The sequence below is a fragment of the Pelecanus crispus genome, chromosome 19 (genome assembly GCF_030463565.1).
Source record: "Pelecanus crispus isolate bPelCri1 chromosome 19, bPelCri1.pri, whole genome shotgun sequence".
In the NCBI taxonomy this organism is placed as follows: Eukaryota; Metazoa; Chordata; class Aves; order Pelecaniformes; family Pelecanidae; genus Pelecanus; species Pelecanus crispus.
Genome location: NC_134661.1, coordinates 8,147,354 through 8,174,263, shown reverse-complemented (window position 1 = coordinate 8,174,263; position 26,910 = coordinate 8,147,354). Strand labels below are relative to the sequence as shown.

Genomic DNA, 26,910 nt, shown 5'->3' with positions numbered 1-26,910 from the left:
AGCGTGGCCAGCTCTCGAACGAAGACACTAACGCGCATCGTCTTGCGATACAGACGGCGTTATCTGCCAGCTAAGGAAACTCGGACGACACCCAACTTTTAGGCACTCACCGCTGCGTTAGGCAGCTACAGGAGCGCGCACATGCACGTATCTGTATACGTGTATTGATAAAATTACCACATGAAGGCATCTGGGCAACATTTACTTGAGCTGCGAGCTCCATCGCTAAGCCTCCTCATGTTTTCAAATGGATTCTCTCCAACTTCAAACTGTTTGCGGAGTGTGACGGACTGGGCCCTTTAAACTCGTCCGTAATTAGTCCGCAGCCTCAAACAGACCGAGCACGATGGAGGAATATTAAAACCCCAGCAGCAAAATTAAACTCACCAACTTGAATGCTCGAGCTGCAGTGCTGCTGCCTTACAGAAGCACGCGATACACTGGAGCTTAAAAAGACACAGCTAGAGTAAAGAGAATTACAAGAGCACATCATCAAAATAGTGGCAAAATACACCTTTTCTTTTTTTTAACTTTTAAAGAGGTATCAATAAGTATAGCTATCCATTCAATATACTGCTTTTTAAATTGCTTTCTGAACTGAAAACAAAACCCAATCTGATCACTGGCTTGTGGAGCTCTTATTCTTCCTGATTTTCCAGACTACTTCACATCTACCGACCAGGGCGAGCATGAATTCCCTCACATTGCTCTTTTCAGGGCAGCCTTAGGGACCAGCGGGCAGTATTACAAACAGGATTTCTGCTTTGTTTTGGGTCCTTAAGGCTTGCAAAAAGCCCTACAAAAATCCCCGTAGCTCCCCCCGAACAAACAGCTGCTGGACCTTAGCAGAGACCTGACACTTCAATAACATCGCGGGAGAGCGGTCCGAGGGGCAAAGGAGCTCCAAAAACCCCACGGAGTGCAAAAGCCCGGCAATCCTCTCCCTCGCTACGCGCTCCTCGGAAGGACGGATGAAAACGCGCTTTGCGTTACGATCCTCAGCGGTGATCCTCCGTACAGCGATTCCAGCTTGCGCTGAAAGCTTTTGCGTAGGGGCGCGCTGCAACGCACCCCAGAGACAGGTTGATTTGCGGACCAGATGTTTCACAAAAATAATCACAATCTGCATGGAAGTTGTGAGTGACAAGAACAAAAATATTCCGAAATCAGTGCTGCGGCTCCGGCTATGCCTTCTCGTGTCTTCCCACAGAGATCTGCGAGGATTTTGTTCTTACTGAAATCGCGGCCTTGTGAACACCACGCCTGCCCACAGCTCCACGCAGAAGCCAACCGCACGCTGCGCAGGAGGGGCGTTCGCTCCCACCGCTCTGCTGAAACCGAGAAGACCTTGGTTGGGTTCAGACGGTGGTCCTGCAAGCCCTGGCCTCTTGGGTGCTCTACCCACGGCCAGCCCACGTCGCCCGAGAGGGGCCACGTCCTCCGCCCAGCTCCCTCTCCTAAAGACGCGGATTTTCCGCCCAGCAAAATGATGGTTTCTGCACCGCTTACGCTGCGTCGCCAGCGGTAAGACCCGACGTGACAGTGCTGTGCCTGCTGCTGACTGGACGCGGTACTAAAAGACTGAATTTTATTTCACTTTATTTTCTGTAACAGGCCTGTCAGCTACTCTCTCTCCCTTTATTCCCTTTAATGCGGTCACATCCTGGATGAAAATGTCAAAGAGCGCCGTATCATCTTTAAATTAACTAGACGTTTTACCAGGGAGAGGCAGAAGCTTCCACGGAAAGCAAAAGTTAAATAATAAATAATTTGGGGGAACAAATCACCAGGTTGAGGCCCTGCACGCTGACATCGAGCGCCCGGACACGCCGCAAGCTTGGCGGCTCTTGCTCCGCGCAAGCTAGGAAAGAGCCCATCGCCCGCGCCCGGTTTGACCGAGGAACAAACCCGTCGCCTATTTGCGATCAAATTCCACGTGCCCGCCACCAGCAGCAGTAACAGGCACAGGCAGCCGTACCGGGCCAGGTGCAAAGCCTGCGATTCCGCGGGGACGTATGCACTCCGGCGATCCCCAGCGCCGCCTCTTCACCTCCCACAAACCTCCTGCAAGGTAACTGGAGCAAAGAACGGCTTCTATTGCGTTCTTCCCACCCACCACCTTTTGGGATTGCTGTTGGAATAAACCCCCTGCAACCGTAGGTTTTCACACAGCTGGCTGCCATCAGAAAAGAACAAACTTCTGTGAGGAGAAAAATCATCATTTTCCTCGTTTCGAGGAAGTCTGCTGGCATGCGAGTCCACGGTTTGAAAATGCGCTACGCCATTTCTTCTCAAGGACTTCAGGCATTATTAATTATTTCTCAGGTAGCTAAGATGACCCAGAAATGTGGGTTTTTTTAATGGGCCGCCCAGCCTTTGCCAAGCAGGCCCCAAGCCCTCTGCCCTGGCCCCGCGGCGTGTGGCCGCACGGGAGGACAGGAGAGCTCAGCCGTGCCGCGACCCTGCTCGGGCTGCGATATTCAGGCTCGGCGTCCATCAGCAGCTCCCGCTTTGGAGCTCGCAGACTTCTGAACACCTGCAAGTCAAAGAGAGCCTGCCTGCCCCTCCTCCTAAAGATCCCCGGCCTCAGGAAGGAACATAGAGCGTTTCCAAAGCACAGGCTTGGCGCTTTCCGACCGAGTTCATCGGGGAGGCTCCAGCACCCCGGGGAATCCTTAAGCTAAAACCGCTGCCTGCAACGCTTCAGCCCCCTGAACGCACATACACACCTGCTACCGTATACTCTAAGGGATCAGCGGGGTTTAAAATATGGTATAAAATGGCATTAAAGACACGCCACAGTGCAATCTGCCAGCTTGCCACGAATACTGTCACAAGAGGGACAGCAGGGGCTTTGCAGGATCAGTAGCATCCAATGCAAGGCTTGGCATACTGGTAACGTGCGTGCGTGTCGCACCCCCAGGTCCCCACCGAAACCGTTGCCAAGACACCTGCGTGGATCCATCTGCAGAGAAAGTGTGATAAATGCAAATTTGCATGTACAAATAATACCGTAGATCCCGGGGTGCGGAGGTGTATGTGCTAAGCAAGACCAGAAGGCAGCAAACTGATGCTCGAAAAGGCAGGCTAAAATGCTCCGCTCTGCGCTGAGCCCAGAGATGAGGGCTCTGCTATTATTAAGAACCTTTATCTCCCAGGAAACAACAGCTGTCCAAAACCAGTATTTCAAGGAACAGCTCTAGGGGTGATTCAAATTATGCAGTTTGCTCTGCTGTATCGTATTGTACATCTTAATGAACAAAGCCACAAGGACAATTTGAACTGATAAAAAAGGGCTTGCCAGCGATAACAGCTGAAACACGAAAGGATGGTCAGAATATCAATGCAGTTGGAGGATAGACCAAAAAGATCAAACTGTCACGCAGGAAATCTTTTCAAGCACCTACACTGAAGCGAAGCAACGGTGACAGAGGAAAAGCTTTAAAGGTCGTGCTGTTTTGGAAACTCTACCACTGCTCAGCTTTTCCTTCTCCTGGAAAAAAGCAGCAGGTTAGCTTTTCAGAGATCTTCCCCAAAACCTCCCTGCTGTAAAACCGCTTTATCGGCTCAGCGCGCCTTTGTGGGTCAAGCCTCCCGCAGCAGCGATACAGGGCTTGGACGTGTCAAGCAAGAGGGGCCGATAAAGGGACCCTTCGCTCTAGGCACAGACTTGGGTGGCTTTGGGGAGGGTCTGGGAGAGCACGGGGGAGCACGCTGCACCCCGCAAGCATGGGGAGTAACGACCACGCTCCATCGACGCCTGTGCAGCCATTACCTGTCCTCTCCCATTGCTGCACCTACCGCTACGGCTCCTATTCGCTGAGCAGTGGCTATCGTCGCTCAAAGACAAACTCTTTGGGACAGGGTTGCATTTCCACGTCACGTCTGAACACGTTTAGGGTAGAAATACTGCATGTAAGCAAGTAGAAAAGATGTCTGTCATTGGAACCTGCACAAAAGGAGTCACTTACCATGCACGTGGAGTAGCAAATGCAGCCCTTTGCGATTGTTCTGCTGGATAGTTCTAGCAGGGCAAAATGAGTCCAGAGCAAGGTACCTCCAATAACTCAAAAGGACTCCTTCCAAGAGCGTCATTTCCTACGGGCAGCTACTAGAGATGACAGCACACCTCCAACGTGAGCTTTGGACAGCGAAACTGTTTCAGTGCAGGGGTCTCTTCCCCTTTTTTTTTTTTTTTTGGTAAGCTAAGACAGCTGTTTTTCAGAACTACTCTGTGGTTTCAGGGGACATGAACTAGGCTGGTATTACACTAGAAGCAGAGGGGGGGAAAAGGCAAAATAAAACAGATTTCAAGTCCCCCTCATCCTAAGGAACGGTTTTCAACCCAGCTGGCTGGTAGCCGACTCGCGCCCAGCCTGCCAGCGAAGACAAGAAACGCCCCGTCTGCTACCAAAGCGCTTATGTCACGCTAGAATATGTCAGCGTTTTGGTGATGATGGGAATTAAGGTATCAATTGTCTCTTGAGGCTTTAAAAAGTGTTTCAACACTACTATGCTATGTAATTCTAGAGCTTATGTTAATTTGACCTAATTTTTTCCCGCTACAGAGTCTCTTAACTATTGAAGAGCAAAAGTTTCCACAGCTTCATACTGCCTGCTTGCTGGCTGGAAAACATACGCGTGCGCGTCTCTGCACGAAGAAGGGAGGCGAAGCCTCAGCTGTTCTTTGTGGGAAAAGCCCACTGAACTTGTGGGCAGAAGATGCGAAGACACGCGTCAAGAAGATTCAGCCCTAGATCGGTGTCAGGGAAGAAGACAAAAATTTCTCTTATCAGCATTAATCAATCTTCTTCCTACATAGCGTGAGCAGTAACTGCTGGAATCGGTGAGCAATACTGCATTTTCGTTACATTTCCAGCCTCTTCAGCAGCTGAAAGCCAACACAGAAAGGCATCAAGGAGGCGATGGAGACCCACGCAGGTTTTGCCAACAGGATGCCAGCAAGCTTTGAGTTTTAGATCCTCCATCATTGCAAACAAAGGTGAGAGGGAAATGTAGGACAGCCACGCGCTGCTGATCCCAAGGTGCTTCTGCTAGGCTGATAAAAAAAGCAACCCACAATGCTGCTTGTACAGGAGATAAAGAGCTGCCGGTCAACGCATCTTTGTGTGCATCCAATCATTTTTAAATAGAGCAGCTCCCTCGCCAAGGGCAGTGTTGATCCTCAGGGCAACGTTTTGCTCCGATGGAAAGTTACCGAGGAGAAATGGCCAGGAAAATGTTATGCCAGAAGGTCCCCCCCTTCCTGGAAGACCATCATCCCTTCACCTCCGCATTCCAAGCGAACCCGTAGGAGGACTTCAAGAGTGATTTCCTACAGCTAGAGAGACAGACCGGAGAAGCACCGCCCAGCTGTAGCTGTGAGGGTGCAGAGCAGCTCCCGGGCATCACCGACCCACCAGCGAGGCTAAAACCCTGCCAAGGCTGCTTCTGAAACCTGGGCAACACAACAGCAGCAGCTAGACCACAGCTATGCTTGAAATCAGCTCGGACAGGAGCCTTGGTGACAGCCGTTTCTGACTGGAGGAACCGCCCACCTCCCCTTCTTATTTTTAATAGGAAAAAAGCCGGAGAACTACTGCAGAGGAGAGCCTAGAAACCTAGAGGCTGCTGAAAATCCACAACCAAGTTGCAACGCTTGCAGCAGAAGAGCAAACGACAAAACCGCTATTTATCACAAACAACCACTACCTCGGAGCCTGAAACGGCAGGTGAGGATAGCGCGCGTTGGAAGCCAGTCCTAGGGCGATCCCCGAAATGACGGGCTGGTAACAATCCAGTTCCCGGGAAAAGGACACTCATTAAAGTTTGTGGGCACTCACATAAACTTAACGGGCTCAGTCAAGCATCACGACAAATTCTTCCTTTTGGCCTTCCAAAATTCACTGAAAGCATTAACAAATCACCGTAAAACAAAAGAAAACTGTATGCACGTTTGTTTACACTGAGACACGCGGGACCGAGTTTCTCTGCAAACGGCTCTTAAGGAGACTTTAATCAAGTCTGAAACCTACTCTGAAATGAAAGCTGGTTAAGTTAAGAAATTAAAAACAGAACTGAAACAAAGCGACCGGATCGCAACATGGGCAAGCGTTCACGGTGGAGCGTCTCAAGCATCCAAACCTGGGTGCCTGGAGTTCGGTTTTACTGATAACCACCTGGAAAGAGGAAGACAGAGAATGGCAAGGTCTCGACAACACGATGGTGGATGGCAGACGGCGCGCACACGGTGCGCGTTAAGGCACGTTGGAAGAAAGACTTCGACTGCTTGTCCATGCCAGCGGAGTCTGACTTGGTTGCAAAAACCTCAGAAGGAGAGAAGCCACAAAACACCCTGAGCAGGACAGTTAGAGTCAGCTGAGCAACGTCATAAAAGCAAATCAAATGTGAAGGCATTTAGACAGGGGATGGTTTACAGCGACAACAAACATTATGCCATTAGCTATTCAATGGTCCATTCTCACCTTTGGTTTGTCACCTCTGCCTCAAGGGGGGCGGGGGGGGGAGGGGAAAAAAAAAAAAAAAAGGCAAGCAAAAGCAAAAGCAGCAGTTGAAATAGAGAAGATCAGAAAAATGATAACGCAAATGATTACAAATAAATCAGAAAGGCCTTCCTTATGAGTGGAGAGAGTCGGGTCTAGTGAGGAAGTATGATGGATGCGTGTAAAACAGAGAGGTGTCTGGTGATCAGCTAGTTGTTTTTATTCACCTTTTCTCGCAAGACAGGGAAAAACTCAAAATGCTAAAAGCCAGCTCCTCAAAAAGGGTCCTACAGATGGTGTTCGACTCGATAAAAAATGACTGGTGGAATTCACTTCTCTGGGAGAGTGAGGTAGAGGGCTTATCGCAGAGACAGACCGAACACCTAGGCATGAGAAAAAGCATCTCGAGTCACACGAGGCGAATTAAATTACCGAAGACCAAACTTTCTGCTTCCAAGTATAAATTGCTCAGAAATTGATACTGATGGGGTTGAGGCTGAAACCACTGCCCGTATTCAATGGGCTCTACGGCCGTTTGCACCCTTCCTTTGAAAGTACCCAATATTAGCCACCAGTAACCAAATTAAATTTCCTGCCATGGCAATTCCCGCATTTCAGAAACACCTGCAGTAAGGACTGTCCAACTCGTCGAACTGCCGGAGCAGGACTCGCGCTGTGCGGTGGGTGTATTTGGGGGCGGGGGGGAAATGCAAGTGATTTGTTTGTTGTTTTTCCCCAGGCTTCATGCTCTGCTTATATACATAAAAGACAATAAACATTCAGGACATTTCCAATGGTTATGAAGGTACTGTACCTGTGATGGTGGTAGGGATGGTGGTGGTAGTGGTGGTGGTTGTTGTGGGAGGAGGGATAGTTGTGGGGGGATCTGGATAAAATATAAAAAGGAAAATAATAAAAAAGCAAATTAAGAAAAAACAAGCAGAACACAACAGCGATCAATCGTGATCAGAGAAAAACAAGGACGCTAAGAAGCAGCACGGCTGTCGGGTGTCTTTCCTCCTCTAAAACCAGGTGGTGACCGCCCAGCTGGCTTTAAGGACAGCGGGCCAGATCCTCAGCAGCTGGACGCGGCTTCGAGCTCAAGCCGCGTCTCGGGAGCGGCGCGCCGACTCACTCCAGCTGGAGAATCTGGCCCCGAAACCCTCCCCCTTTTTGCCTTCCACGATGCTAAAAGAAATTTAAAAAAAATAAAGAAAACCCAGCATAAATTAGTCAATGAGAGAGAGAGATGGAATGGGAGAGGCATAAGAAAAATAAACTGCACACTTTCCACACAAAAAGAACAGTTTACATGTACAAAGAGAGACACGGTGGTGCTTTGTTGGGTTTTCTAGGCGTACATTTGAACATCCAGGTGGGAGGTTTGCGTGAGGGGCCCTGCTGCGCTCAACGGGCCGAATATCAACAGCACATGAACCTCCCTCTCTTTCTTCCCAGGGCCGTTACCGTCACTGCTCTTCCGCTATCAATACGTGTCAGCAGGATGTTCAAAAACTACTTCAAAGGTCGTAATGAACACAAAGAAATGAGAACATCATCGCTAAATATCAATTTCAAGGTACGAAGAATTTCACCGAGATCTTTTAATAAAAAAAAAAAGTCAGCATTTTTCTGACAATTTCAGTTGAACGCTCTTGGTTTTGCCACCAGCGCATCCTTAACGAGAAACATGGATACGGGGGTGTTTCTCTTTGTGACCGATAACCACTTCTCCGACGTCCTCGACCTGCTGCGACTCAAACGCTGCCGCTCTTCACAGTATTTGTGTTACGTACAGGGGCACATCCTCATCGGAACTATTGGGCAGGAGAAGGTAGATATGAGAAGATGTAAAAGAAAAAAATATGTATCGATGCCCAGATGATCAAACTGAATGCTCTAAGTAGCTGGGAAGACTTTGAACTACGGATTCATTCGGCAATAATAGAGCACGAACCTTTTCGTGGGCTTTTGATTTTCAGTTTCCTCAGTAGCATGTCAACTTTTCCTAACACATCTGCTACTCTTTTATCTCCAAGAGAGCTCTCTCAGATTCCCTAATTAATACACCTGGACTTTACTTATATGCTGCACCTTTATTATGTTCCACACGACTTCCCAAAAGGTAGGAAGCATTACCTCTGAGTTCGCTTTGCTGGGCAGCGCTTATTTACGGTTACGTTATAAGCGGTTATCGTCCTTCCCCGACCTCCGAAGCGTCCCAGTCCCTACGCTTACGATAGGGCACTTGCTCGGAAATGCGTGCGTCTCCCTAGGAGCAGCGGAGACCAAACCAGCTAAAGCGCAGCAGAACCAGGGGAAGAAAGTCCCCGGCCTTTCGCTGAACCGCACGGGGACCACGCTCTGCAGCAGACCCTTCCTCGATAAAAGCAAAAAAGAAAACCTGATTGTGCGCTAATTGCGCTAGAAGTTTCTAGCCAGCGTGACTGCCCACTCCCACAGGGAAGAAAGGCGTGAAACAAATTTTAAAAATAAACATGTTTTGGGTGCGTGTCAGTGTGACTAGACATCCTCATACCACATGCGCAGCGGAGGGAAGCGTGTTAAGCGCAGCTCAGCAGCGGTTATTTTGCAAGCCCTGGCTGCTGGAAACCATTTGCACGTAAACCCGTTTGACTGCAGGCGTATCCCTTTGGTACGGATCCTACAGCAACCCTGCCTCTCCTGGAGGTGTGCCGGATCACGGCTCTGCCGTGGCTATCGCTACTCCACTACGACACCTCGGGTGCGGAGGGCCCGTGTCCGTAATTCCCCTTCTTCCCAAGCTAACGTGATTTGGGGGAGCCCTGCCCCGTCTGCGGCGAGGCGGAGGGCAAGCAGCGAGGCACGTCCTCCCACCAACCTTCACGCTACGCCTACGGAGACGTTTCTGCAAGGGCACAGATTCCAGTGCTGATATAATATTTGCTGTGCCAAGGGCTGGAGACGTAAATGCTCGGCCAAAGTTTCCTTCAGCGACAACCCGAGGTAGGTTCTGTGCTGGAGGGCTTCAGATGGTGGCTACAGCCCAACCGCTTCCTCCGCACCAACACCTCAGGATTTCTCCCTCTTAAATTCAGGGTGAAAAGGATTCTTTTACGCTCTCCAGAGTGCCGGAGCCTAGCGGGACACTCCTAAACGTGCAGAAAGTGGACGTGATGGGATGTAAACCCGTTACTGGACCGTGAGCTCCTGAGAGACCACGTAAAGCCTTTCCCTGCACGGCCAAAACGTCTGCTGGATGCTCGAACCAGAGTCCACAGGTTTACATCCCCTGGCAACCTCCACCTCCTTTAAAATAACACTGTCTCGGGTCTCCTCCTGTGCATTTAATCCCGAGGGGGAGCAGCACTGATGAAGTCCTGTGCGGTCTAGTTCTCGCCCGCATCCAAAATGCAGAATAATTAACAAGTGTGAGAGTTACTATGAGCTCTGAAATCCCAGGTCAGTAATGCTGCTGAGGGTTGATCTAGCACTCGCTTGGGCCAAAGCACGTACATAAAACTACACAAGGAATGAAACCACCTCGTCCACAACTGCTTTACAGCAGTAGCTTTCCATAGTTTTAATCTCACGGGGAACTGCCCGTGTCCTATTTCAACCTCTTCATTCTCCACAACATTAGTTGTTTCTTTAAACACTGATGTAAACGAAGTGGGTTTTTTTTGTTTGTATACCTCAAGCATGCAAATTATTCCCATCATAAATGTGTATCTGACTTCATTTTGTAAACTGGAGTCTTTTGGAGCTACAGGCACTAGGAAACTACCCGTATGACGTGGCAGACAAGCTCAGTTTCAGCTCAGAGCTGCAGCTTGGTATCGTCTTCAATCTTTGGGCAGGTTTCTAAGACCGGGCTTAAAATGGCTCATGCGCAAGTGGCATTTGGGTAGGCGATGGCAACTATTTATTTGGATCAGAGCAAGTACAAGAGGCTTTGGAGTGCAGAGCTTCAAGCGGCTGTTGCACGGAATGAACTTCAAACCAAAGCAAGTTACTGTCCCATCCAAGTAACAGGCAATACCCACCACGAGCTTAGCCCAGCCACGCAATAACCGCTCGAACAGATAAAGTTTAAATAGGCAGCCCAAGGGAATTGCTCATAATAAACTTGGGGGGGGTCACTCTTCAAGCGCCTACTGAATCTGTGTTCTGCGCAGCGCCTCGTGACAGGAGCGCAAGGTTGAAAGCAGCGGCAAAACAATGCAGAGGAACTGAAGAATTAAAGTAGGCACTTAATAGCGCTTTAAAAAGATACTGAGACGTGTTTTAGCGTCTGCTCAGCAGCCACACATAGGCTTAAGACATCTCATTCCTCCAGTTTATTTCCTGGGTTGTAATTATCTGGGGATGCTGGCTGACTCTTTGGTAATTTAACTTGCTAACGAAAGACCTGGAAGCCCCCCCGGACCATTGCTGAAGACACTGGAGAAGGTACTGCAAAAAGAAAAAGGAATTATCAGAGAAGTCCTAGGAGAACTGTCAGGCCAGAGAACTTCACAGTTCTCCCCGTGCCCCTGCTCTGGCTTTTCCTTAGGCTTCACCCGACAGCACAGGAGTGCTGCGGCGAGCGCAGCTCCGGAGGAAGGAGCTCACCGGACGCTGGAACAGGCTCTGCACCCGATGCACGACACCGAGACTTACAGAAGCAAAACGAATGGTTTTCCAGCCCCTACCCCAGCCCGGTATAAGGCAGATGTGTCGGGAGCTATCTGCAAATCTTGCATTCAGCAAAATGTTAACTTCTGTCAAAGCTTTCAGAGCGCGGTATGTTGCAATTATGTGTAAATGAGTCTAGAAGAACGGTGGTTTTTCTCACGTACCGTATACAAACAGCATGTAATCCGCATGTGATTTCCCCACCGCGTTTGAAGCCTCACAGCGGTATGTACCATTATCTGTTTTGTTTAGGTTACTAATGAGAAGGTTTGAACCAGACACTACAACGTGCTGAGGCATCTCATCATCTACTCTTAACCACCTCATGTCCGTAGGCCTACAGAGGAGGGAGAAAAAGAAACAGTCACATTACTATTTTCCTACGGTAAAGACGGCATCTTCAATAGTTCATCCACAGACAGAAAGCCCAAACCAAGAAAAACTGTAAAGAAATAACACACACTTTTTTGCGCTACTCAAGCCCAGATGCTGTCGGGCTTCCTCAATTTACATTTATTTTAACCCAACAGGAAACTGTATCCAGACCTTAAATTTTCTGAAAACACTAATGCAAGCAGGAAGAAAGTTCATTAGTGGTTAATCATTCGTTTATTCAGTAAACCTGAAATCTTTGAGGCTACGGACTAAATGCGCATCCACAGGGTGCTCTGAGTGCAGATCTGGACAGCACGGGGCAGAACAAGCACGTTTTTGTCAGGTCTGAGCCCTTCCGCAGAGCGATGCGATGGACCCATTTCCCTCAGCGGTGGCTGTGCTGCTCGCTAAGAATGTTTTAGCTGCTGGGAGAGAGGAACACCTTTCTCCTCTCCCCCAGTCCCGCCTGGCAGCCTCTCTCCTGCATCCCTTTGCTAATGGAACCAAAATGAGCGTCACATTGGCATCATTTAGGGAATGGCATTAGTGTGGCTTGTTAGAGCTAGTAAAGAAAGCGAGCGCTGCGGGGCTTGGGTGAGGGTCATCTTTTTTTCTTTTTTAAAGTCATTATGGTTATCGTCTTTAAGCAGCAGTGAGGACAGAGCAGCTACGCCCGAGACGGCCTTCCCCAGCATCTCTCAGGGCAACTCAACAGTGAGCTCTCAGAAGGGGAGTTTTATGCCGTAAAACATTCCTCAGCCTGTCTAGTTCCAAAATTTGCAAGTCGGACGTTGCTGGGAGCTCGTGCTGCTAGAGGTACCTCATAGCTCGGGCTTTTCCTAATGGTCTAGGAAACCATTAGGTTCCCTAATGGAAACTAGGATTCTTTTCCAAATGGCAGACTACTGTCATGATGTAGAAGCTCCTGAAGTCGTAGCATTGCAGCCACGCTACTGGGACATAGCTCGATGCTGGGTGTCGGCTGCCTGCTCCAAAGCTGATATTTGGTTTTGGACAAGGGCTGGGCGCCCTCCTTGTCGCTTGCGAGCCGTCGGCACACGAGCCGCGGCACGGGCAGCGGAAGCTCCTGAGAGAGCAGAAATGCAGTTTAACCTCAATACAGGTGGAAAGGGTACGGCTGTTTGTGATTCTGGAGCCCCAAGGTTTCAGGTGCTGCGTGCACCACACAGCAGCCCGTTCCGCAGAGACGCGTCTCACCCTGGCTGTCCTAACAGTGACCGTTTCTGTATCTTCCCACTTTTGTCCTAGTCTTGGGGAGGGGGGCTGTGCCTAATCTAACAAATCCTGTATTAATACCCAGATAGAAATTTCTGCTCTCTGGGCTGCTGTTTTCCTCTCAGCTTCCCTCCCCTGATGTTGATGTTGCCAAATTTTGTAGAGAAATGATTTAGTTTAACTGGAGAAACATCCCTGTTCATCTTAAACCCCTGTAAAGGATTTGATGAAATCCATTTGTCTTAAAAACACAAGAGCTAAACAGAGCCCATTATTTTACTGTGTATTTTCTTACGCTTTGAGAGACCCAGGTGAAGTGACCTACATAAGCGAATCCCTAGCACGTTACTAGCATCACCGTAACGTTAAGTGGCGTGCTGCCGGGGAGATGTGTCTGTCTTATTTAACATGTGTATGTCTTATTCATAGCCTGGAAGGGGAAAAAAAAAAAAAAAAAAAAAAGTAAAGCAGCCTATTCGTTAAATTCCCAGATGATAGCAAATGGGAGGAACGAGGAGGAATGCGAAGGGGCTTTGGCAGACTCTGAGCAGGGAATAGATATTAAAATGGAACTCAGCAGGGGACGTGCCAGTCTCTAATGTACGGGGAAGGAATCAGCCTCGCGCTGAACAGAAGAAACTGGGAAGCAGGAATCAACAAAATAATCTGGGAGAGGAGGTACGCTACCGTGGAGGGTGACAGCAGCCCGAGCCTCCTCGCTGCGGAGCGCTTACGCCCTGCCTGCCGCTGCCCACAGCAGCAGAACTGTCAAACCAGATGGCTTCCAGTTCGACTACACCTGCAGTAACTCCTCAGCTCTGGGCATGCTACCAAGGAGACGCTGACAGGTTTCAGGGATGTTTGCAGAAATCTTATGAACATGATGGAAAAAAAAAAAAAAAAAATTAAAAAAAGGATAGTAAATACTTGACAGCCATAAATCCAAGTGGAAGAGGAAGTATTAAGAAAAAAAAAAAGTCGACAAAACTTAAATTAGAACAACAATGAAAGTGTGGAAGAAAATCTACCCTCCCTTGCCAGGACTTTCCTGATGCATAAATTTCTTCAACTATATGAGGAAGCCTCAAGGGCATGGCAGGAAGAGGAGAAAGAATAAAACTCGCATTTCATAAAAGCCACGCAGGGCACCGAAAGGGAGGCAATCATCGCACAGTCAATACAAGCAGAAAGACAGACTGCCTTACCTTAGCGATCCATTCCACTTTTACAAGCGCTCAATTCTTTGGTGCCAGTCTTAGTTCTGCGTACCGGCACCGCACTGGGATGCAAGAGGCAGGCCCTGACCTCGCTTTTGCAGATTAATTGCAACGGATTGCCACCCAAGCCATTCCCTGGGGGAAGAGGCGTGCAGCTGCGGGACCTTTCCCTTCTGCACCCGAGGGCGTGCCGCGGGGTGGCCGCGAAGGGCTCTCCTAGGAGCTCTTCGAGTAGAAACCCCTCGGCCATTAGTTATACAGGAATAAATGCAAATCAAGAGATATCCCAAATGCACAGCAGATTCTCGGGTGCAGAAAGCGTCTCTCTCTCGCTGTTAGGCGGTCTTCGCAGCAGAGAATGGCGTACCGAGCGTCTGCAATAGCAACAGAGGCCAAACGACGTCTGCACGCTTCTGCAGCATGACCCCGTCACTGCCGGACAACCTGGCCCATCCTCGGGAAGCGCCCAACTTACTGTGGTTTTCCAAAGGCTGCGCACGTCAGCTCAAGCGGCTCCCCTTCTCTCGTGAGGCCTTGCACCGGGTAATTCTGAGAAACCCGCACTTGAGGCTTATCTGCAGGACAAAAAAAAACATCATTTCGTAAAACTGGCGCGCCAAACCGGAGCAGGTTCGCGTGCGCCCACGGCCCCCTCCATGCCGTTTGCCCAACCAGCAGCCGGCGCGGCCGGCAGCAGGAAAAGCTGGAGCTGCCAGCGCTTCGTGCTCCGGCCGAAGCACCGCGCTTCCCCGGGAAATACATTTTGCTGCGCGGGAGTTTATCTCTGAACTCGCTCAAGCTAAAAGGAACTCATTTGCCTTCACGCTGAGGTGAAACCGGAGAGATCTGCGGTGCTCAGAATTGACAGGTCTTATCGTGTATCATGTATTACTGCATGACAACACTTGGCGTCCACGCATATTAATACGTCGGGCTTTACAAGAGACGCTCGTTAGAAACACAAGAAGAAGCAGCCACTGCTGCTTGTGTTTAAACAACAGAAGGTTTTATTTTGTCCAAACGAAGCTCTTCTAAGTCCTAAAGTAAACACAGAGAATTAAAGCATTTACAGTTAGGGAGCCAGCTCAGAAACACTTCAGTAGGACCCTGCTGGAAAAAAAAAGCGCCGAACCACAAACCTAGAGTCCACAATTAAAAAATTCATTACCTCCCACAACTGAAACACAGATTAAAAACGCAATCTAAGCCGTAGCGCAAATGTTATCAGTGCAAGAAATCAATTCAATGCTACAAACGCCATTAAGCCATATATATTTTTCAGGAATTTACTCAACTGTAAAGAACAAAGGAAGGCAAGAAATCAGTATGCATAAAGGTTGAAGCCGTTTAAATGTTTCTATTTCCTTTGAGAGTAACTGCTACCAAAAATACTGGCTTGCTGCATTTTATTAACTGTGTTTAACTCATCAACATGCTTCCTATGGAATAATAGAGATTAGGGGGGAAAAAAAAAAAAACCCACATCCGTGTCAGGATTTAAACAATTTAAACTCTCATAATTTTCAGTAATGGAATAAGCTACACGAGTAAATCCTCTCCTGAGATGACTATACCGCAAACGTTTTATGAACTAATCCCCATTACAGATGCTTCTCGCAGCTACGAAACCCGGGCGTCTCTGCAGGCTGGAAACCGCGGGGATCGCGATGCTTCGGGGCTGTCGTGCGCCCGAGGCGCAGAGTCCCGATGCTGCTGGAAACGTGAGCGACTTCGGCGTGCCTGAACACACGCTTGACGCTTTGCACATGCCAAATAAAAACGTGGAAGCAAGCGGTAGGCTCCAGGTGCCAGCTGGGGGGAAGAAGGTCCTTCGTAGGAGGGTGAAAGAGCCTCCGGCGTGCCCTTGAGCCAAACCCCGGAGCAGGGACCCGTCCCCGGCGCAGCCGGGCTCGCCCGTCGTGGCGAGTGCAGGCACGGCCGAGGCGGTCCAGGTCTCGGAGGTCCAAGCCGGCCTTGGGAGGGACGTGGCACGAGTGGCCATGAGAAAAGCGCAGGAACGCAAAAAGCAGTGCGGAAAGACTGCGCTAAGCTCGGTCTGCACCAAGAGCGCTTACGCCACGCATAAACACGGGCAGACGAGTTAAACCAAGCATTATGCAGCAAGTAAATCACCAGCAGCGTCTTCAGCGCTGCGCTCTCATTCACAATTCCCACCCCCCCGGCCATCTGCTCGCTATTTATTGTTTGCTTTGCAGCGGTACCCAAGAGCCCACGCCGGAAACATGGACGCGATTGTACCGTGCGCCGCAGGAAGAGTAGAAAACCTCTGCAGCCCGGTTTACACGGGAACACAAAGACGACAGCACCCTGCGCTGAGAAAGCTCTGCGCCACACCTCCTGCAGCTTGCCTCTCCTGTTGCTCCCACCCTGTTTGCGTTAGATAAATTCTAGTATTTCTAACGAGCTGTTTACCAGCTGACAATTACTTATGGAAATCGGGAGGAATACGCTGAAGGCTTGCTGCACTGAGAATGAACCGCAAAGCAAGCGAGCTCTCCCAGAACTACAGGAGGGGAGCCTTCCACTTCAGCTTTCCAGCCCCACAGTCTTCATTAAACACATGAAAGCAGCAAAGCGAACCCGCACCATTTTGATCTGGACACCGTAGAGATGTCACCTGCAAGAGGAATCCGGGCTTTAACAGCACACGTGCTCCCAATAGAGTTATCGCAGCGAACGCCTCGCCTAAGCCGGACTCGCCAGCACGCCGGTAATTACAGCGGGCACTTATGAAAATGCTTCACAAGTCTGAGGGGTTCGTTAGGATGGCTGGGCGCTCGGGAGAACCGGCATTTTCGTTAGGCACACCCTATTAAAAAAAAAAAATTCACTTGCTTCAACCAAGAATTTGGTGGGGCTGGGGGTGTCTTTTTTTCCTTTTTCTCCTTTCTTTAAGGACATGCCTTTAGAGGATCTTCAGTTCTACTGCGAAGCGTCCCATCTCAGACAAAGCCAGTATCTATTTTCTTCAGATTATGGACTCCGTTAATAAAGCTTTGTAAAATGCCAAGCACTGTGGGATCCTGAGCTCAGCTCCTACACGGGACCGTGACATTTAGTAGCCTACGCTGGTAAAGTTGCGATGGTTTTCAGTGCCTGGACTAGCACTTTGCCACCTATGAACCACTTTATTAAAAAGGCTGGGTTCTAGTTGCGGCATCTGCAGCTGTATAATCTGGGGCAATGACTATCTTGGACGGCGATCCGGGGCGTAAGGCAAGCAGCAGCAGAGTTTTTACCAGCAAGCGCATTCCAGCAGCCCAAAATCCTCGACTTGGAACTTTGTAATATCATACCTCTGGATCACTACATAAAAATAAATGCTTGCGTCTATGCACCTAAGCCACTACATACTCCACCGGCAGCCGCTAAGATCTAACAACCCAAAGCTATTTCCTAGTATGCTTATTTCTAGCAGCTTAAAAAACCAGCCTAGTAATTTAATAAGGCACCTTTATTAAGCTAAATTCATTCAAAAGCTAAGAGCGATATACAAGGTTAAATACCAGTAGTCTAAAGGTTACGCTGTAGCAGCAACCAATTTGAAAAACTTATTCCAAACCCATTCTGCGTTTGATGAAATTTCTTTTACAACAGGCGCACCGCGTGCCTGCAGGCGCGGGAACCGCAGCCTTCCCGGAGGGACTGCACGCCCCGCCGGGCGGTTACGGTGCATGCCAGCCCGACCCCGCGCCCAAAAATGCTCCTTCGCCTCCGATCAACCCACATTTTAATTTCTCAAGCAGCGGAGATGCTGAAGAGTCCTCCAGCCGGCACGTCGTGCCGGAGCAGCAGGCGCTCGCTCGCCGGCTCAGACGGAGGCCAGCCGACAAGGCGGGAGAGCTCCTCTCCCCTCCGGATTTCACCGGCCGGCCCGGGCTGCACCCGCTGACGTCTCACAGTTTTAAAGCTCCGTGGTCTGGAAGTTACCGAAACGCTCAAGCTATTCTGCGTTCGCCCCAGTTCTTCCTCTTAGTAGCTGCTCGCCCAGTTTCTGCGCCATCAGCAAAGGTTATTAACGGTGACTTTTTAAGAACTTCACATGCTTCCTGGGAGCACCGAACAGCATCGGGCCAAGCACCCAGGCCGGTGCATTCACTCAAAGCACCACCGCTTGCCGATTACTCCCTAACGACTCTCCTTTCAGATCTGCCAGTTCGCGATTTCTTAATCCATTTAAACGTGCGCTCCATCGATAATGCTTAGATCTCATTAATCAGCCAAGATATCAACGTTATACCGAGTTCGGCGCCTTACAAAAGCCTAAACCTATTATTTCTACCCATTTCTTTCCATCAGGCCAACCTAGGATCTCAAAGGCAGGCGAGCCCACCTGTGGCTAAATTCTCAGATGTTGCAGGCAGCAAGGATGCTAATGCACAGTCGGCATGCCTGTCATCTGGAGTATACCACGTCCTTAAATAAAAGGCTGGGTTTCTTGGGAAAGGCAAGGCGACACGTGAAAGGTGGTTACGTTCTCGCCCTCGTGCCTCTCCTCTGAAATGCAACCAGAATACGCATAACGAGGCAACTACGTGCAATGAATTTAACTCTGCGGTCATATCCAGCAATTTCCCTGGGCACGGAGGCGACTAGAAGCTGCTACAGAAAGCCTGCATTGCACCTGACGCACGTGTTTCTTTGGGGCCGCGCCGATCACACTGGAGGCGAATCATCTCACCGCAGCAGCTCCTGGTCCTCCGGCAACCTCCGTGCAAGTGATAGGGCTCCTACAATGCAGCAATCTGTCCACTCTGAACACAAAATCTGCGCTGAAACGGTCATTAATAACACAGGAAAAACATTTTGGGAAACGCTACTTCTTCTCCGAAGCCCAGGCGACTCCTAACCCTCGCCCACCACGCCAGCGACAGCCGGTCAACCCTTCCTGGCCGACACGCTCCCAGCTCAGCTCGGAAGACGGCCGAAAGCCTTCTTCCCACCTGCTGCTTCGGGGGGAAGCCGTACGTACTACAACACGAGGGAGGAAGACAAGCTCTCGAAAGCAGGCTGGGGCTCACAGAGCTCCAGCGCCGGGCAGGAACGGGCACTGTCCGGCATCGCCGAGGTTCTCCTCGACGGCTCAGCTGCTTACAGACGCTCAACAGAGCGGACACACAGCAAGAGGGGCTATCCAGGACCTCGGTACGTTTTCAGCACAGGATTTCTCTCTCTCTGCTCCCAGTTACCGCTAAACACGTACATTAAGCAAATCGCACATGACTGTAGATGGCCGGTTTCCTCACGGCGGGCGCGAGCGAAGACAAAGACAGGCTCCCGCAGCGGGTCTGGGACAGGCGCACTGCGGCACGCGGCTCGGCATCTCTTGCAACGCCGGACTGTTTGCCAACAGAGAGAACTACAAAATGGATTCTTCCAATGATTCAGCTGAAAATTCTCTTGCCTGCAGTGTGAAAGTAGGGACTGAGTCCAGGTTTTAAAATCCATTTTATGATTACTGTACTAATTCCTGATGTGCACCTCTTGGCAAAAACGATGACAGATGGCATCCCCAGGAGAAGGATCCCGCGGGTCAGGCGGAATTCCTGCCCGCTTTACGTAATTCCAGCCTCAAAATCACCCAGATACCACTGCACATAACCGTTCTTCAGACGGACACTATTTTACCCTGCTCCTCGTCTCTCTTTGTTCTGTGGCCCAAACTAACTGCTCAAGAAACCTGACTGCTGGTGGTTTCTGTACCTTGCCACGTCGGCATGCTAGGGAAGAGCAGGAGGCGTGTGTTTTTCAACATTAAAAGAAGTCAGCAAAGTTAACGTTTGCACACGGGCGTAAATACAACTGTCACCTTTATCCTAAAATCGAGCGGGTTTGCTTATCAGGAAATGAAGCCTGCGTCAGACAGCCCAGACCCGGCAATCCCCTATCTTCTCCTCACCTTTCACAAGGACAAGAGTCTGCATTGCTGATTTTCAGCCAAAATACAGAAATCTATTAACTAAATAGAGCCCGTGCTTAAAATAACCAACAAGCGCAGGGCTGGCAGTTCACAACTTGTCTGGAAGAGCTGGCCAACCCCAAACACGACTGCGCAAAATTCGCCCTCGGCTACAAGAATTCAAATGCTTAGCTTGCAGCAAGAGGAGTAAAGCCAACACCAGACAGGTACATTGGGTACGAACAATTCCCTTTTAAACATTTAAGCGTGTGCTGCTGCTTATTGCTGGCGAAAGGCAGCGTCCAGGCCACACTGTATGGTCCTCGCTCCCAACAACATTCCTCCGAGAAAACCTTATTAATGAGCTTGCAAACGAGCACCCAACTGGGAAATGTCACAAACAAGAGTGGCTAATGCCCCAGAAAATCAAATATCTGAACACTTGGCTGATTGTGGTGCTTTTCATATTTACTAGAAGGAGAAAAAAACCCCGCTTTAACTCAAAGTTTCTGAAGGGGTCAACACCTCGCTGAACAAAACAACTCATTTATTCGTTTTTAGAAATCTCCAGGTGATAAATTACATTGATGTTAATCACTTCACTGCATACTATGCAATTAATATTTGTACTCGATAGAAATATAAGGATTACTGGAGATGCGACAGCATACATATATGGCTGATTTTTAACATAATTGGCCGCAAAAAATTCTCAAATTGTAACAGCAGAGGCTGAAACAGATTCCATCGGTGCATATTTTAAAAGTACATGTGTAGGTATTATAAAAATGAGTGTGCAATTAATTAGAACTTCAGAAAAGCAAAAAAAAACCCCAAAACCTACAACCCAGAGAAAATGCCAGATCAAGACTTTGACACTTCCACTTCCAGTATCACGTAATGAGATAAGGAAAAGTACCACAAAGGCTGAACTTGAACGTCTCCGAGAATATCTGGTTCCATTCAATTCCTTAATGATATTTTAATGCATTTTGTTGCTTCATTTCCTTTCTAAAATTACACTCGACGCACCGGTCTTCCATCCCTCATTGACGGCTCTGACTCACGATGAGAAAGCGACCCCGGCCAGAACTGGGGGGGTTTTCAAACTGATGCCACGCAACGCACCGCGGCCGCCCATCGCACGGGGTTATACGATCGCTGGCGTGGCTATTAATCAAGCATGAAAGCGCTATCGTTACTGTGAGCGCAGGGCACCGTTTGTCAAACTCTCTTTGCTGTTGAGAAGCGTTACCAGGGGGGCTTCAAGCGTGTTACCGAGCGCTTGCCTGCAGAGATTTCTTTTTATTAACGCACCCTACGTTCAGGCGGACGCATTTATCTCAAAACGTCACAAAAGGCCAGGCTGTGCCACATTATATATGCAACAAATAGCTTACTCCGTGAGTAGGACAAGTTAATACTCGGCATGAATCGGTCTTACTCACGGTTTTGCTGACCACAGCAAAACAGTCTTTCCCCTCGGTACGCGCACAGCGAACTTGCTATTTATTTTCCAAGTTTAGCTTTGGGTAAAGTAACCAGCGATCGGTACGCGTTACGACAGCGTATCAGATAATGCAGCGTGTCTATTATTTTGCTGTAGCAGAAGGCCCGCCACGCACAAGAGGAGGAGCAAGAGACCCGGTCCTCCCTCTCAATCAGAGATGCGGCCGCCTCAGCACCCGAGAAGATGCTTGGAAATAACCAGGGAGAGACCAGGGCGGCAGCGAGACGAATCAGGCGCAGCAGAGCGAACGATCGCCTCGTTACATCTCGGCTGAGGTGACGGAGGGCTCGGTGCCGCACGTGCGCGGGGTGCGCCGGGGCTGTGCCATTGAGCGTTGCGACGAACCCCAGGCTTTCGCCCTGTCAACACCCTGAAACTGCTCTGCCTGTCCCGCTCCCTCCTCCTGGCTTAGGAAGTCTGGAACTACCCCAGCCTGGGGTGAGGAGGCCAACAGCCATTTAGAAACATCTTCCTGAAGTTACAGAGAAGCTGAAACCCCAAAGTCTGCAATTTTCTTTGAACTACAACACAGAAGAACACGTTCAAATGAGTTGTTTTTAAAACAGCGTGAAGTAGGTCACTTTGCAGACTTAAATTTCTGCACCCTTCTTTCTTTTTTTAGCAGGGAAGGCCATTTCAATAAAAGAAATCCATATTTTAAGCAACACCTCCAAATAAACCAAAGTGCAAACGCTCCGGGGTTGTCAATGACACCTAGGGTCCTCATTTACCAAAAGACATTTGACATACTTAGCTTTAAGAAAATCACCTTAAAAAGAGAAAAAGTGAATGTTTTGAAAGGAGAATGAAGGGACCCTGGGGGAAGACTTGACTCCCTCTTCCTCCCTGCCATCAGCCAGCCCGAACCTGCACGCTGCCTGCGCCCCAGCTCTCCCGGGGGAGCCTTACAAAAGCCACCGCCGCAGCCCCTAAGCAGCCTGCGAGGAGCAACAGCGGCGTATTCTTCTTGGAAAACGGCTGGACCGTGTGGAGAGTCACCTCGGAAAACGCACGTTTTCCTTTCAAGATCGCCCGCCTCCAAAGGGCATGAACTGCACGTGCCCCAGGGTCCGCTCCCTTTTGCAGGTTGCATTTTGAACAGTTTCGTGCGATGACAAGTGTCCCACCTTCCCAACTACGCAGTTTTCTCCTCATTTTTTTCTTTTTAAAAAAAAAAAAAACAAACCAAACCCAACAACCCAACTTTTGATTTGCATCCTACAAAAAAATCTCTCCATGCTCTGGAATTCAGTCAGACAAAAAAATACCTCATTATCTGAGAAGGCTCCATCCATCATCCTCTCGCCCTTCCCCAACGCATTCCATGCTCGAGTTGGATACGTTAAGCACAGAGAAATACAACATCTGCTGAGAAAAATATTTTCCTGTGCCCCGCTGATGTTCCAAAGAGGCGGATCCACCGGGCCCGTGGTAGGAACGGGCAGGACTTATGGGGAGAGAACGTAAGAGCAGACACCGGAGCAAGCAGCAGAGCGAACGGATCCGGAGTGACGCCTCGCCGGCTGCGAGGAAAGCAGCGACAACGGCACGCACAGGACGAGCAGCGAGCGCTGACCGACGCCGCTTTGCAGCATTGGCACTCAGCGCGCCTGCAAGGTAACAACGCGGTCAGTGGAAGCGCGCAAAGAGCAGTCGGGAGGAGTCCTTTGCTCTGACTGCACGTCCTGTATCTAAAAAGCAATTGAGGAAGTATCAATTAGGTTGGACTGCAGGAGCCCGAGTTCCCCGAGAGGCCAAGCCCGCGTCCACGGGAGCTCTGACCGAGACGCCCGTCCGTGAAGACAAGCCGGTCTTCCTCCTGCTCACGCTCTCCCACCAGCCAACAAGTCACCAGCCTGAAGCAGGAAAAGCTCAAGGGTAAAAGTTTGCTCTGTAACTGCCTTTTCTGCCCCAAGTTCAGGTCCAACAGCAGGTATTAAATGCAAATGTCTGGAGGCACTCCAGCACATGAAGTCCCGGAGCCGCAAGGTTATGACGCACGACGTGTTCTTCTGCCGGTAGTCTTCTCTCAAGCCATCTGTTGCTGCCCGCTGAAGGAACTGACTGAACTAACGTGGGTCAAGGCCCCACATATAAACATAATTACTTTTAACAAGCTCAGAGTTTAATTCAGACCAGAACATAAAACCAAACCAGCCCGAGAACACTTTTCCTACTCATCCCCGTTCCCTTCCGAGGGGACTCTGCGCTAGCCCTGATCCAAACAAACAGCTCCAGAGCAACCCAAGGGGAGGCTAAAAATCAGCGCTAAGGGAGGAAACCTGTGCGAGGGACGCACGACAGGAGCCTCCGACGCGGTAGCTGAAGATGGCACGCGTCCCCTAGGACGTCCAAGTAACCGCAGCTTACGCGTGCTTTGCCTTCATTGCATGGGCAACCCTGTAACGGCTGCAAACGAAAGCAGTCAAGAAGGGAGTTATTTGAGGAAGAACGGAAAAAACGTTGTTTTTTGCAGAAACAGTGGCCCTCTCCTATCCCATCAAGCGATCGGGGTTTCAGCGGAATTTCTGAAGGGAAGCCTAAAGGTAATCTGATGCCCTTTCAACCAAGGGGAAGAAACCGGACGAGATTTCAATACCTCCGCAGAACAGAGGAGACTGGATTTCTTTTTTTTCCCCCCCGTTAAGTATTTGATCAAGTCTCACAAAGGTGCTAATGTATTATTAAAGCTAATGAAGCTCTACAAGAAATGTTAATGGACATTAAGTTTGCATAAATGAATTACACATTAGCACAGTCGCAAGAAATCTAGTATCTGCCAATTTAGGTAGTATCTGATCATTTCTGTTTTCCTCATTACAGGAACATTACTTCCCGCTAGTTTCAGAGATATGAGAATTGTAACCAAGATGTTCATAATGAAACTACATAATGAAGCAGATGAAATAAATTAATACAAAGCTTCCTCTTCCCCTTTTAATGTAATGCTGGAGTTGAAGTGCACCCACAAAAGTAAGCACTTGGAATCAGGCTAGCACCCTGGGTTTCTGGGACGCCCCAGCCTTGCTGCGAGGCTTTCGGGAGCCATTTTCTGGGTAGAGGCGTGCGTACGCAGCAGCTCTGTCACCCCCACCACCTGAAATGCAGGCACGGCTGCATTTGGGACCACAGGTATTTTCAGGTACCTGCTCATAAACTCCGTTAACGTCACCTACAGTAGAGCAGTTCCTAAACGAAGGGAAATGCATTATTAACACCGAACGCGTTAGGAGCATTACAGAAAATAGGTTGGCCTCCCTCAGCAGTGTTCCTACAGACTCCACGTAATTCTCCTTACTCCAGTTTAGAAAACCAGTTGGTGCCGTATGGTCACAATGCACAATACCGAGTTTCTTTTGCACAGCACCAAGTTTTTGCCAGTAAACTCACAACGGTTGCTGGTCGCTTTGATGTGGTACCAGAGAAGCACTTTTCAAAGAGGTAAGTGGGTCGCTAAAAGAAAAATACTCTGGTTTAATCTGTTCTGACAATTATAAAGCCCAGCCAGGAACCGTTGATGTTACAAATTCTACACACAGAAAGCTCTTCTTTACAAGAAGGAAAGTATGTATTGACTATATTGCAGAAGGGCTGGGAAAAGCCGTGGCTTAACTCATGACGTGGTACCCAACGTTTTGATTTCAATATTTAAATAATGGGATATAAGCCCCAGCTACGCCACGATTCTATCCCGTAGCGAACAGTTCCTGCACTCTTAAGCGAGCTATTTTATACATTAGGAGAATTAAAAGTTCTGCTACTCACACATGACTTCAAGGTAACGCTGCGTCTGCAAGTCTTTGACGGCAGGGTGATCCACCAAGCAGATGACAGGGACCCCGTCGTCCTCCCGCCCCACCTTCAGCACCAGCTGACTGGTCACCGTGTACATGTCGGACCACTGCTCCACTTCCGACTTGCCTGCCGGGGAGAGGACAGAGAGCAGAGAGTGACCACGGGAGGGAGTAGCCACTGCACCCGCGTCACCTCCCTCCTTTCCGAGCCCCGTGACACGTCCCCTTCCGACAACCGTCCCCACTCTGCAGCCGCTGAGGCGTAGGGGAGGGAGATCCACGCACACCTCTCCGTGAGGTCGCTGCCCAGGAAAGTCCGCACTACGCTACCGCAACGATTAACAACCCCCTTACGCCGTCCCCAAATCCCCAAACTCTTAAATCAATGAGCTACAAATCCCCTCCCATTCTTGAATCAACAATTAGCTGGAAAAGCGATTAAACAGATTAACTTAATTAAAAGCAGTATTGATACGCTGAAGCATTTCAGCAGCGCTCCGTATGAAGGAGAGAATAGCGTCGGTGGTTGGAGCAAAGCACGCTTCAGGACGGGCTGCCTGAAGGATGCCGCAATGCACGGCACGGAAACAAGGAGGAAGAAAAGACAAGACAGGACAAAAAGGATCCTTCCAGGAACCCAGCAAGCGCTCGCTCACAACGCACCTCCGCTTCATTTTCAAATATGCTTCTATGTGGCTTTTCCTTTAAGAATTCACAGCCGAAATGTTAAGAGTACTTTTGTAGCAGAGGTCTTTCCAACACAAAATATTTCTGTGTAATATATTAATGTGACACAGAGGGCAGACATGGAAAGTGACACCCCTTGATATTTAGAGGAAAGGCTTTCTGCTCGGCAAAGCCGCACTTTCCTGCTATTCACAACCCGCAACCAAGTATTTCAGTTTCCCTGCTTCTGTTTAAAAAAAAAAAAAAAAAAAAAATCCGAAGGATCAGCAGGGTGAGCTGGTACTGCAAGAAGCCACTACTCAGCTCAGCAGTCTTCAAAGAGAAAGGAAAGCTGGGAATCAACTGCCAGCACAAGAAAACTCAATCGAGAAGCCAGACAGGTCAAGCGCGAAGGGTCAAATATTATTGCACTGCTGCCTGCCGGAATGGGGAGGGAAACCAGAAAGGGACCACTGGAAGATCCGCACGCCACGTCGATGACAACCGGTGCTGGGAACCAGCCGGGCACCACTTGGCGTGGCAGCAGGTTTGCCTTCCACCTTTATCTGCAGACTCTCAGCATGCGTCCTACTTGGATGCTCGTAGGTGTTGGACTTAAAGAGAGGATTTTCTCTTGCCCTCGTAGGGGGTGGGTTTGAAGTAATGAGTCTGGACTTCTGTAGAGAGCCCTTCAGTGTCTCAGACTGGGTAAAGCACAAAGGTGTTGTCAACCACGCTCACATCTACATGCAGACTTAAACCAACAGCACGTCACATGCAATCAGAGGCAGTGACTTGAATGTGCAAATACCGGGAGCAAGCAGACCTCAGGGAGCAGGAGAAACCCATCGTGTATGAATATTCAACCGAACACAGAGAAAACGCTCTATAAACAAGAGAGCGAGACGTGACGGTGAATTGCAAATCTGTACAGCCCAAAGCGCAGATGATCCCACCCCGTACCTAAAACGGGGCAGAAAGCTACATAAGCCAGCGCAGAAATAAATTCACCACACAGCTTTGGGGCTCC

At 49.4% G+C, this 26,910-nt stretch overlaps 1 protein-coding gene across 1 annotated transcript in view; it reads right to left on the bottom strand.

The window, feature by feature from the left end:
• CADM1 (cell adhesion molecule 1) overlaps positions 1 to 26,910 on the bottom strand; it is a 73,299-nt gene that overhangs the window by 18,967 nt on the left and 27,422 nt on the right. Inside the window, exons 7-10 of the mRNA XM_075723414.1 lie at positions 25,186 to 25,341; positions 14,466 to 14,565; positions 11,327 to 11,499; positions 7,318 to 7,389 (exon numbers count right to left, since the gene is read on the bottom strand). Coding sequence (XP_075579529.1) covers positions 7,318 to 7,389; positions 11,327 to 11,499; positions 14,466 to 14,565; positions 25,186 to 25,341 — 501 coding nt within the window. The remainder of the gene's footprint in view (positions 1 to 7,317; positions 7,390 to 11,326; positions 11,500 to 14,465; positions 14,566 to 25,185; positions 25,342 to 26,910) is intronic.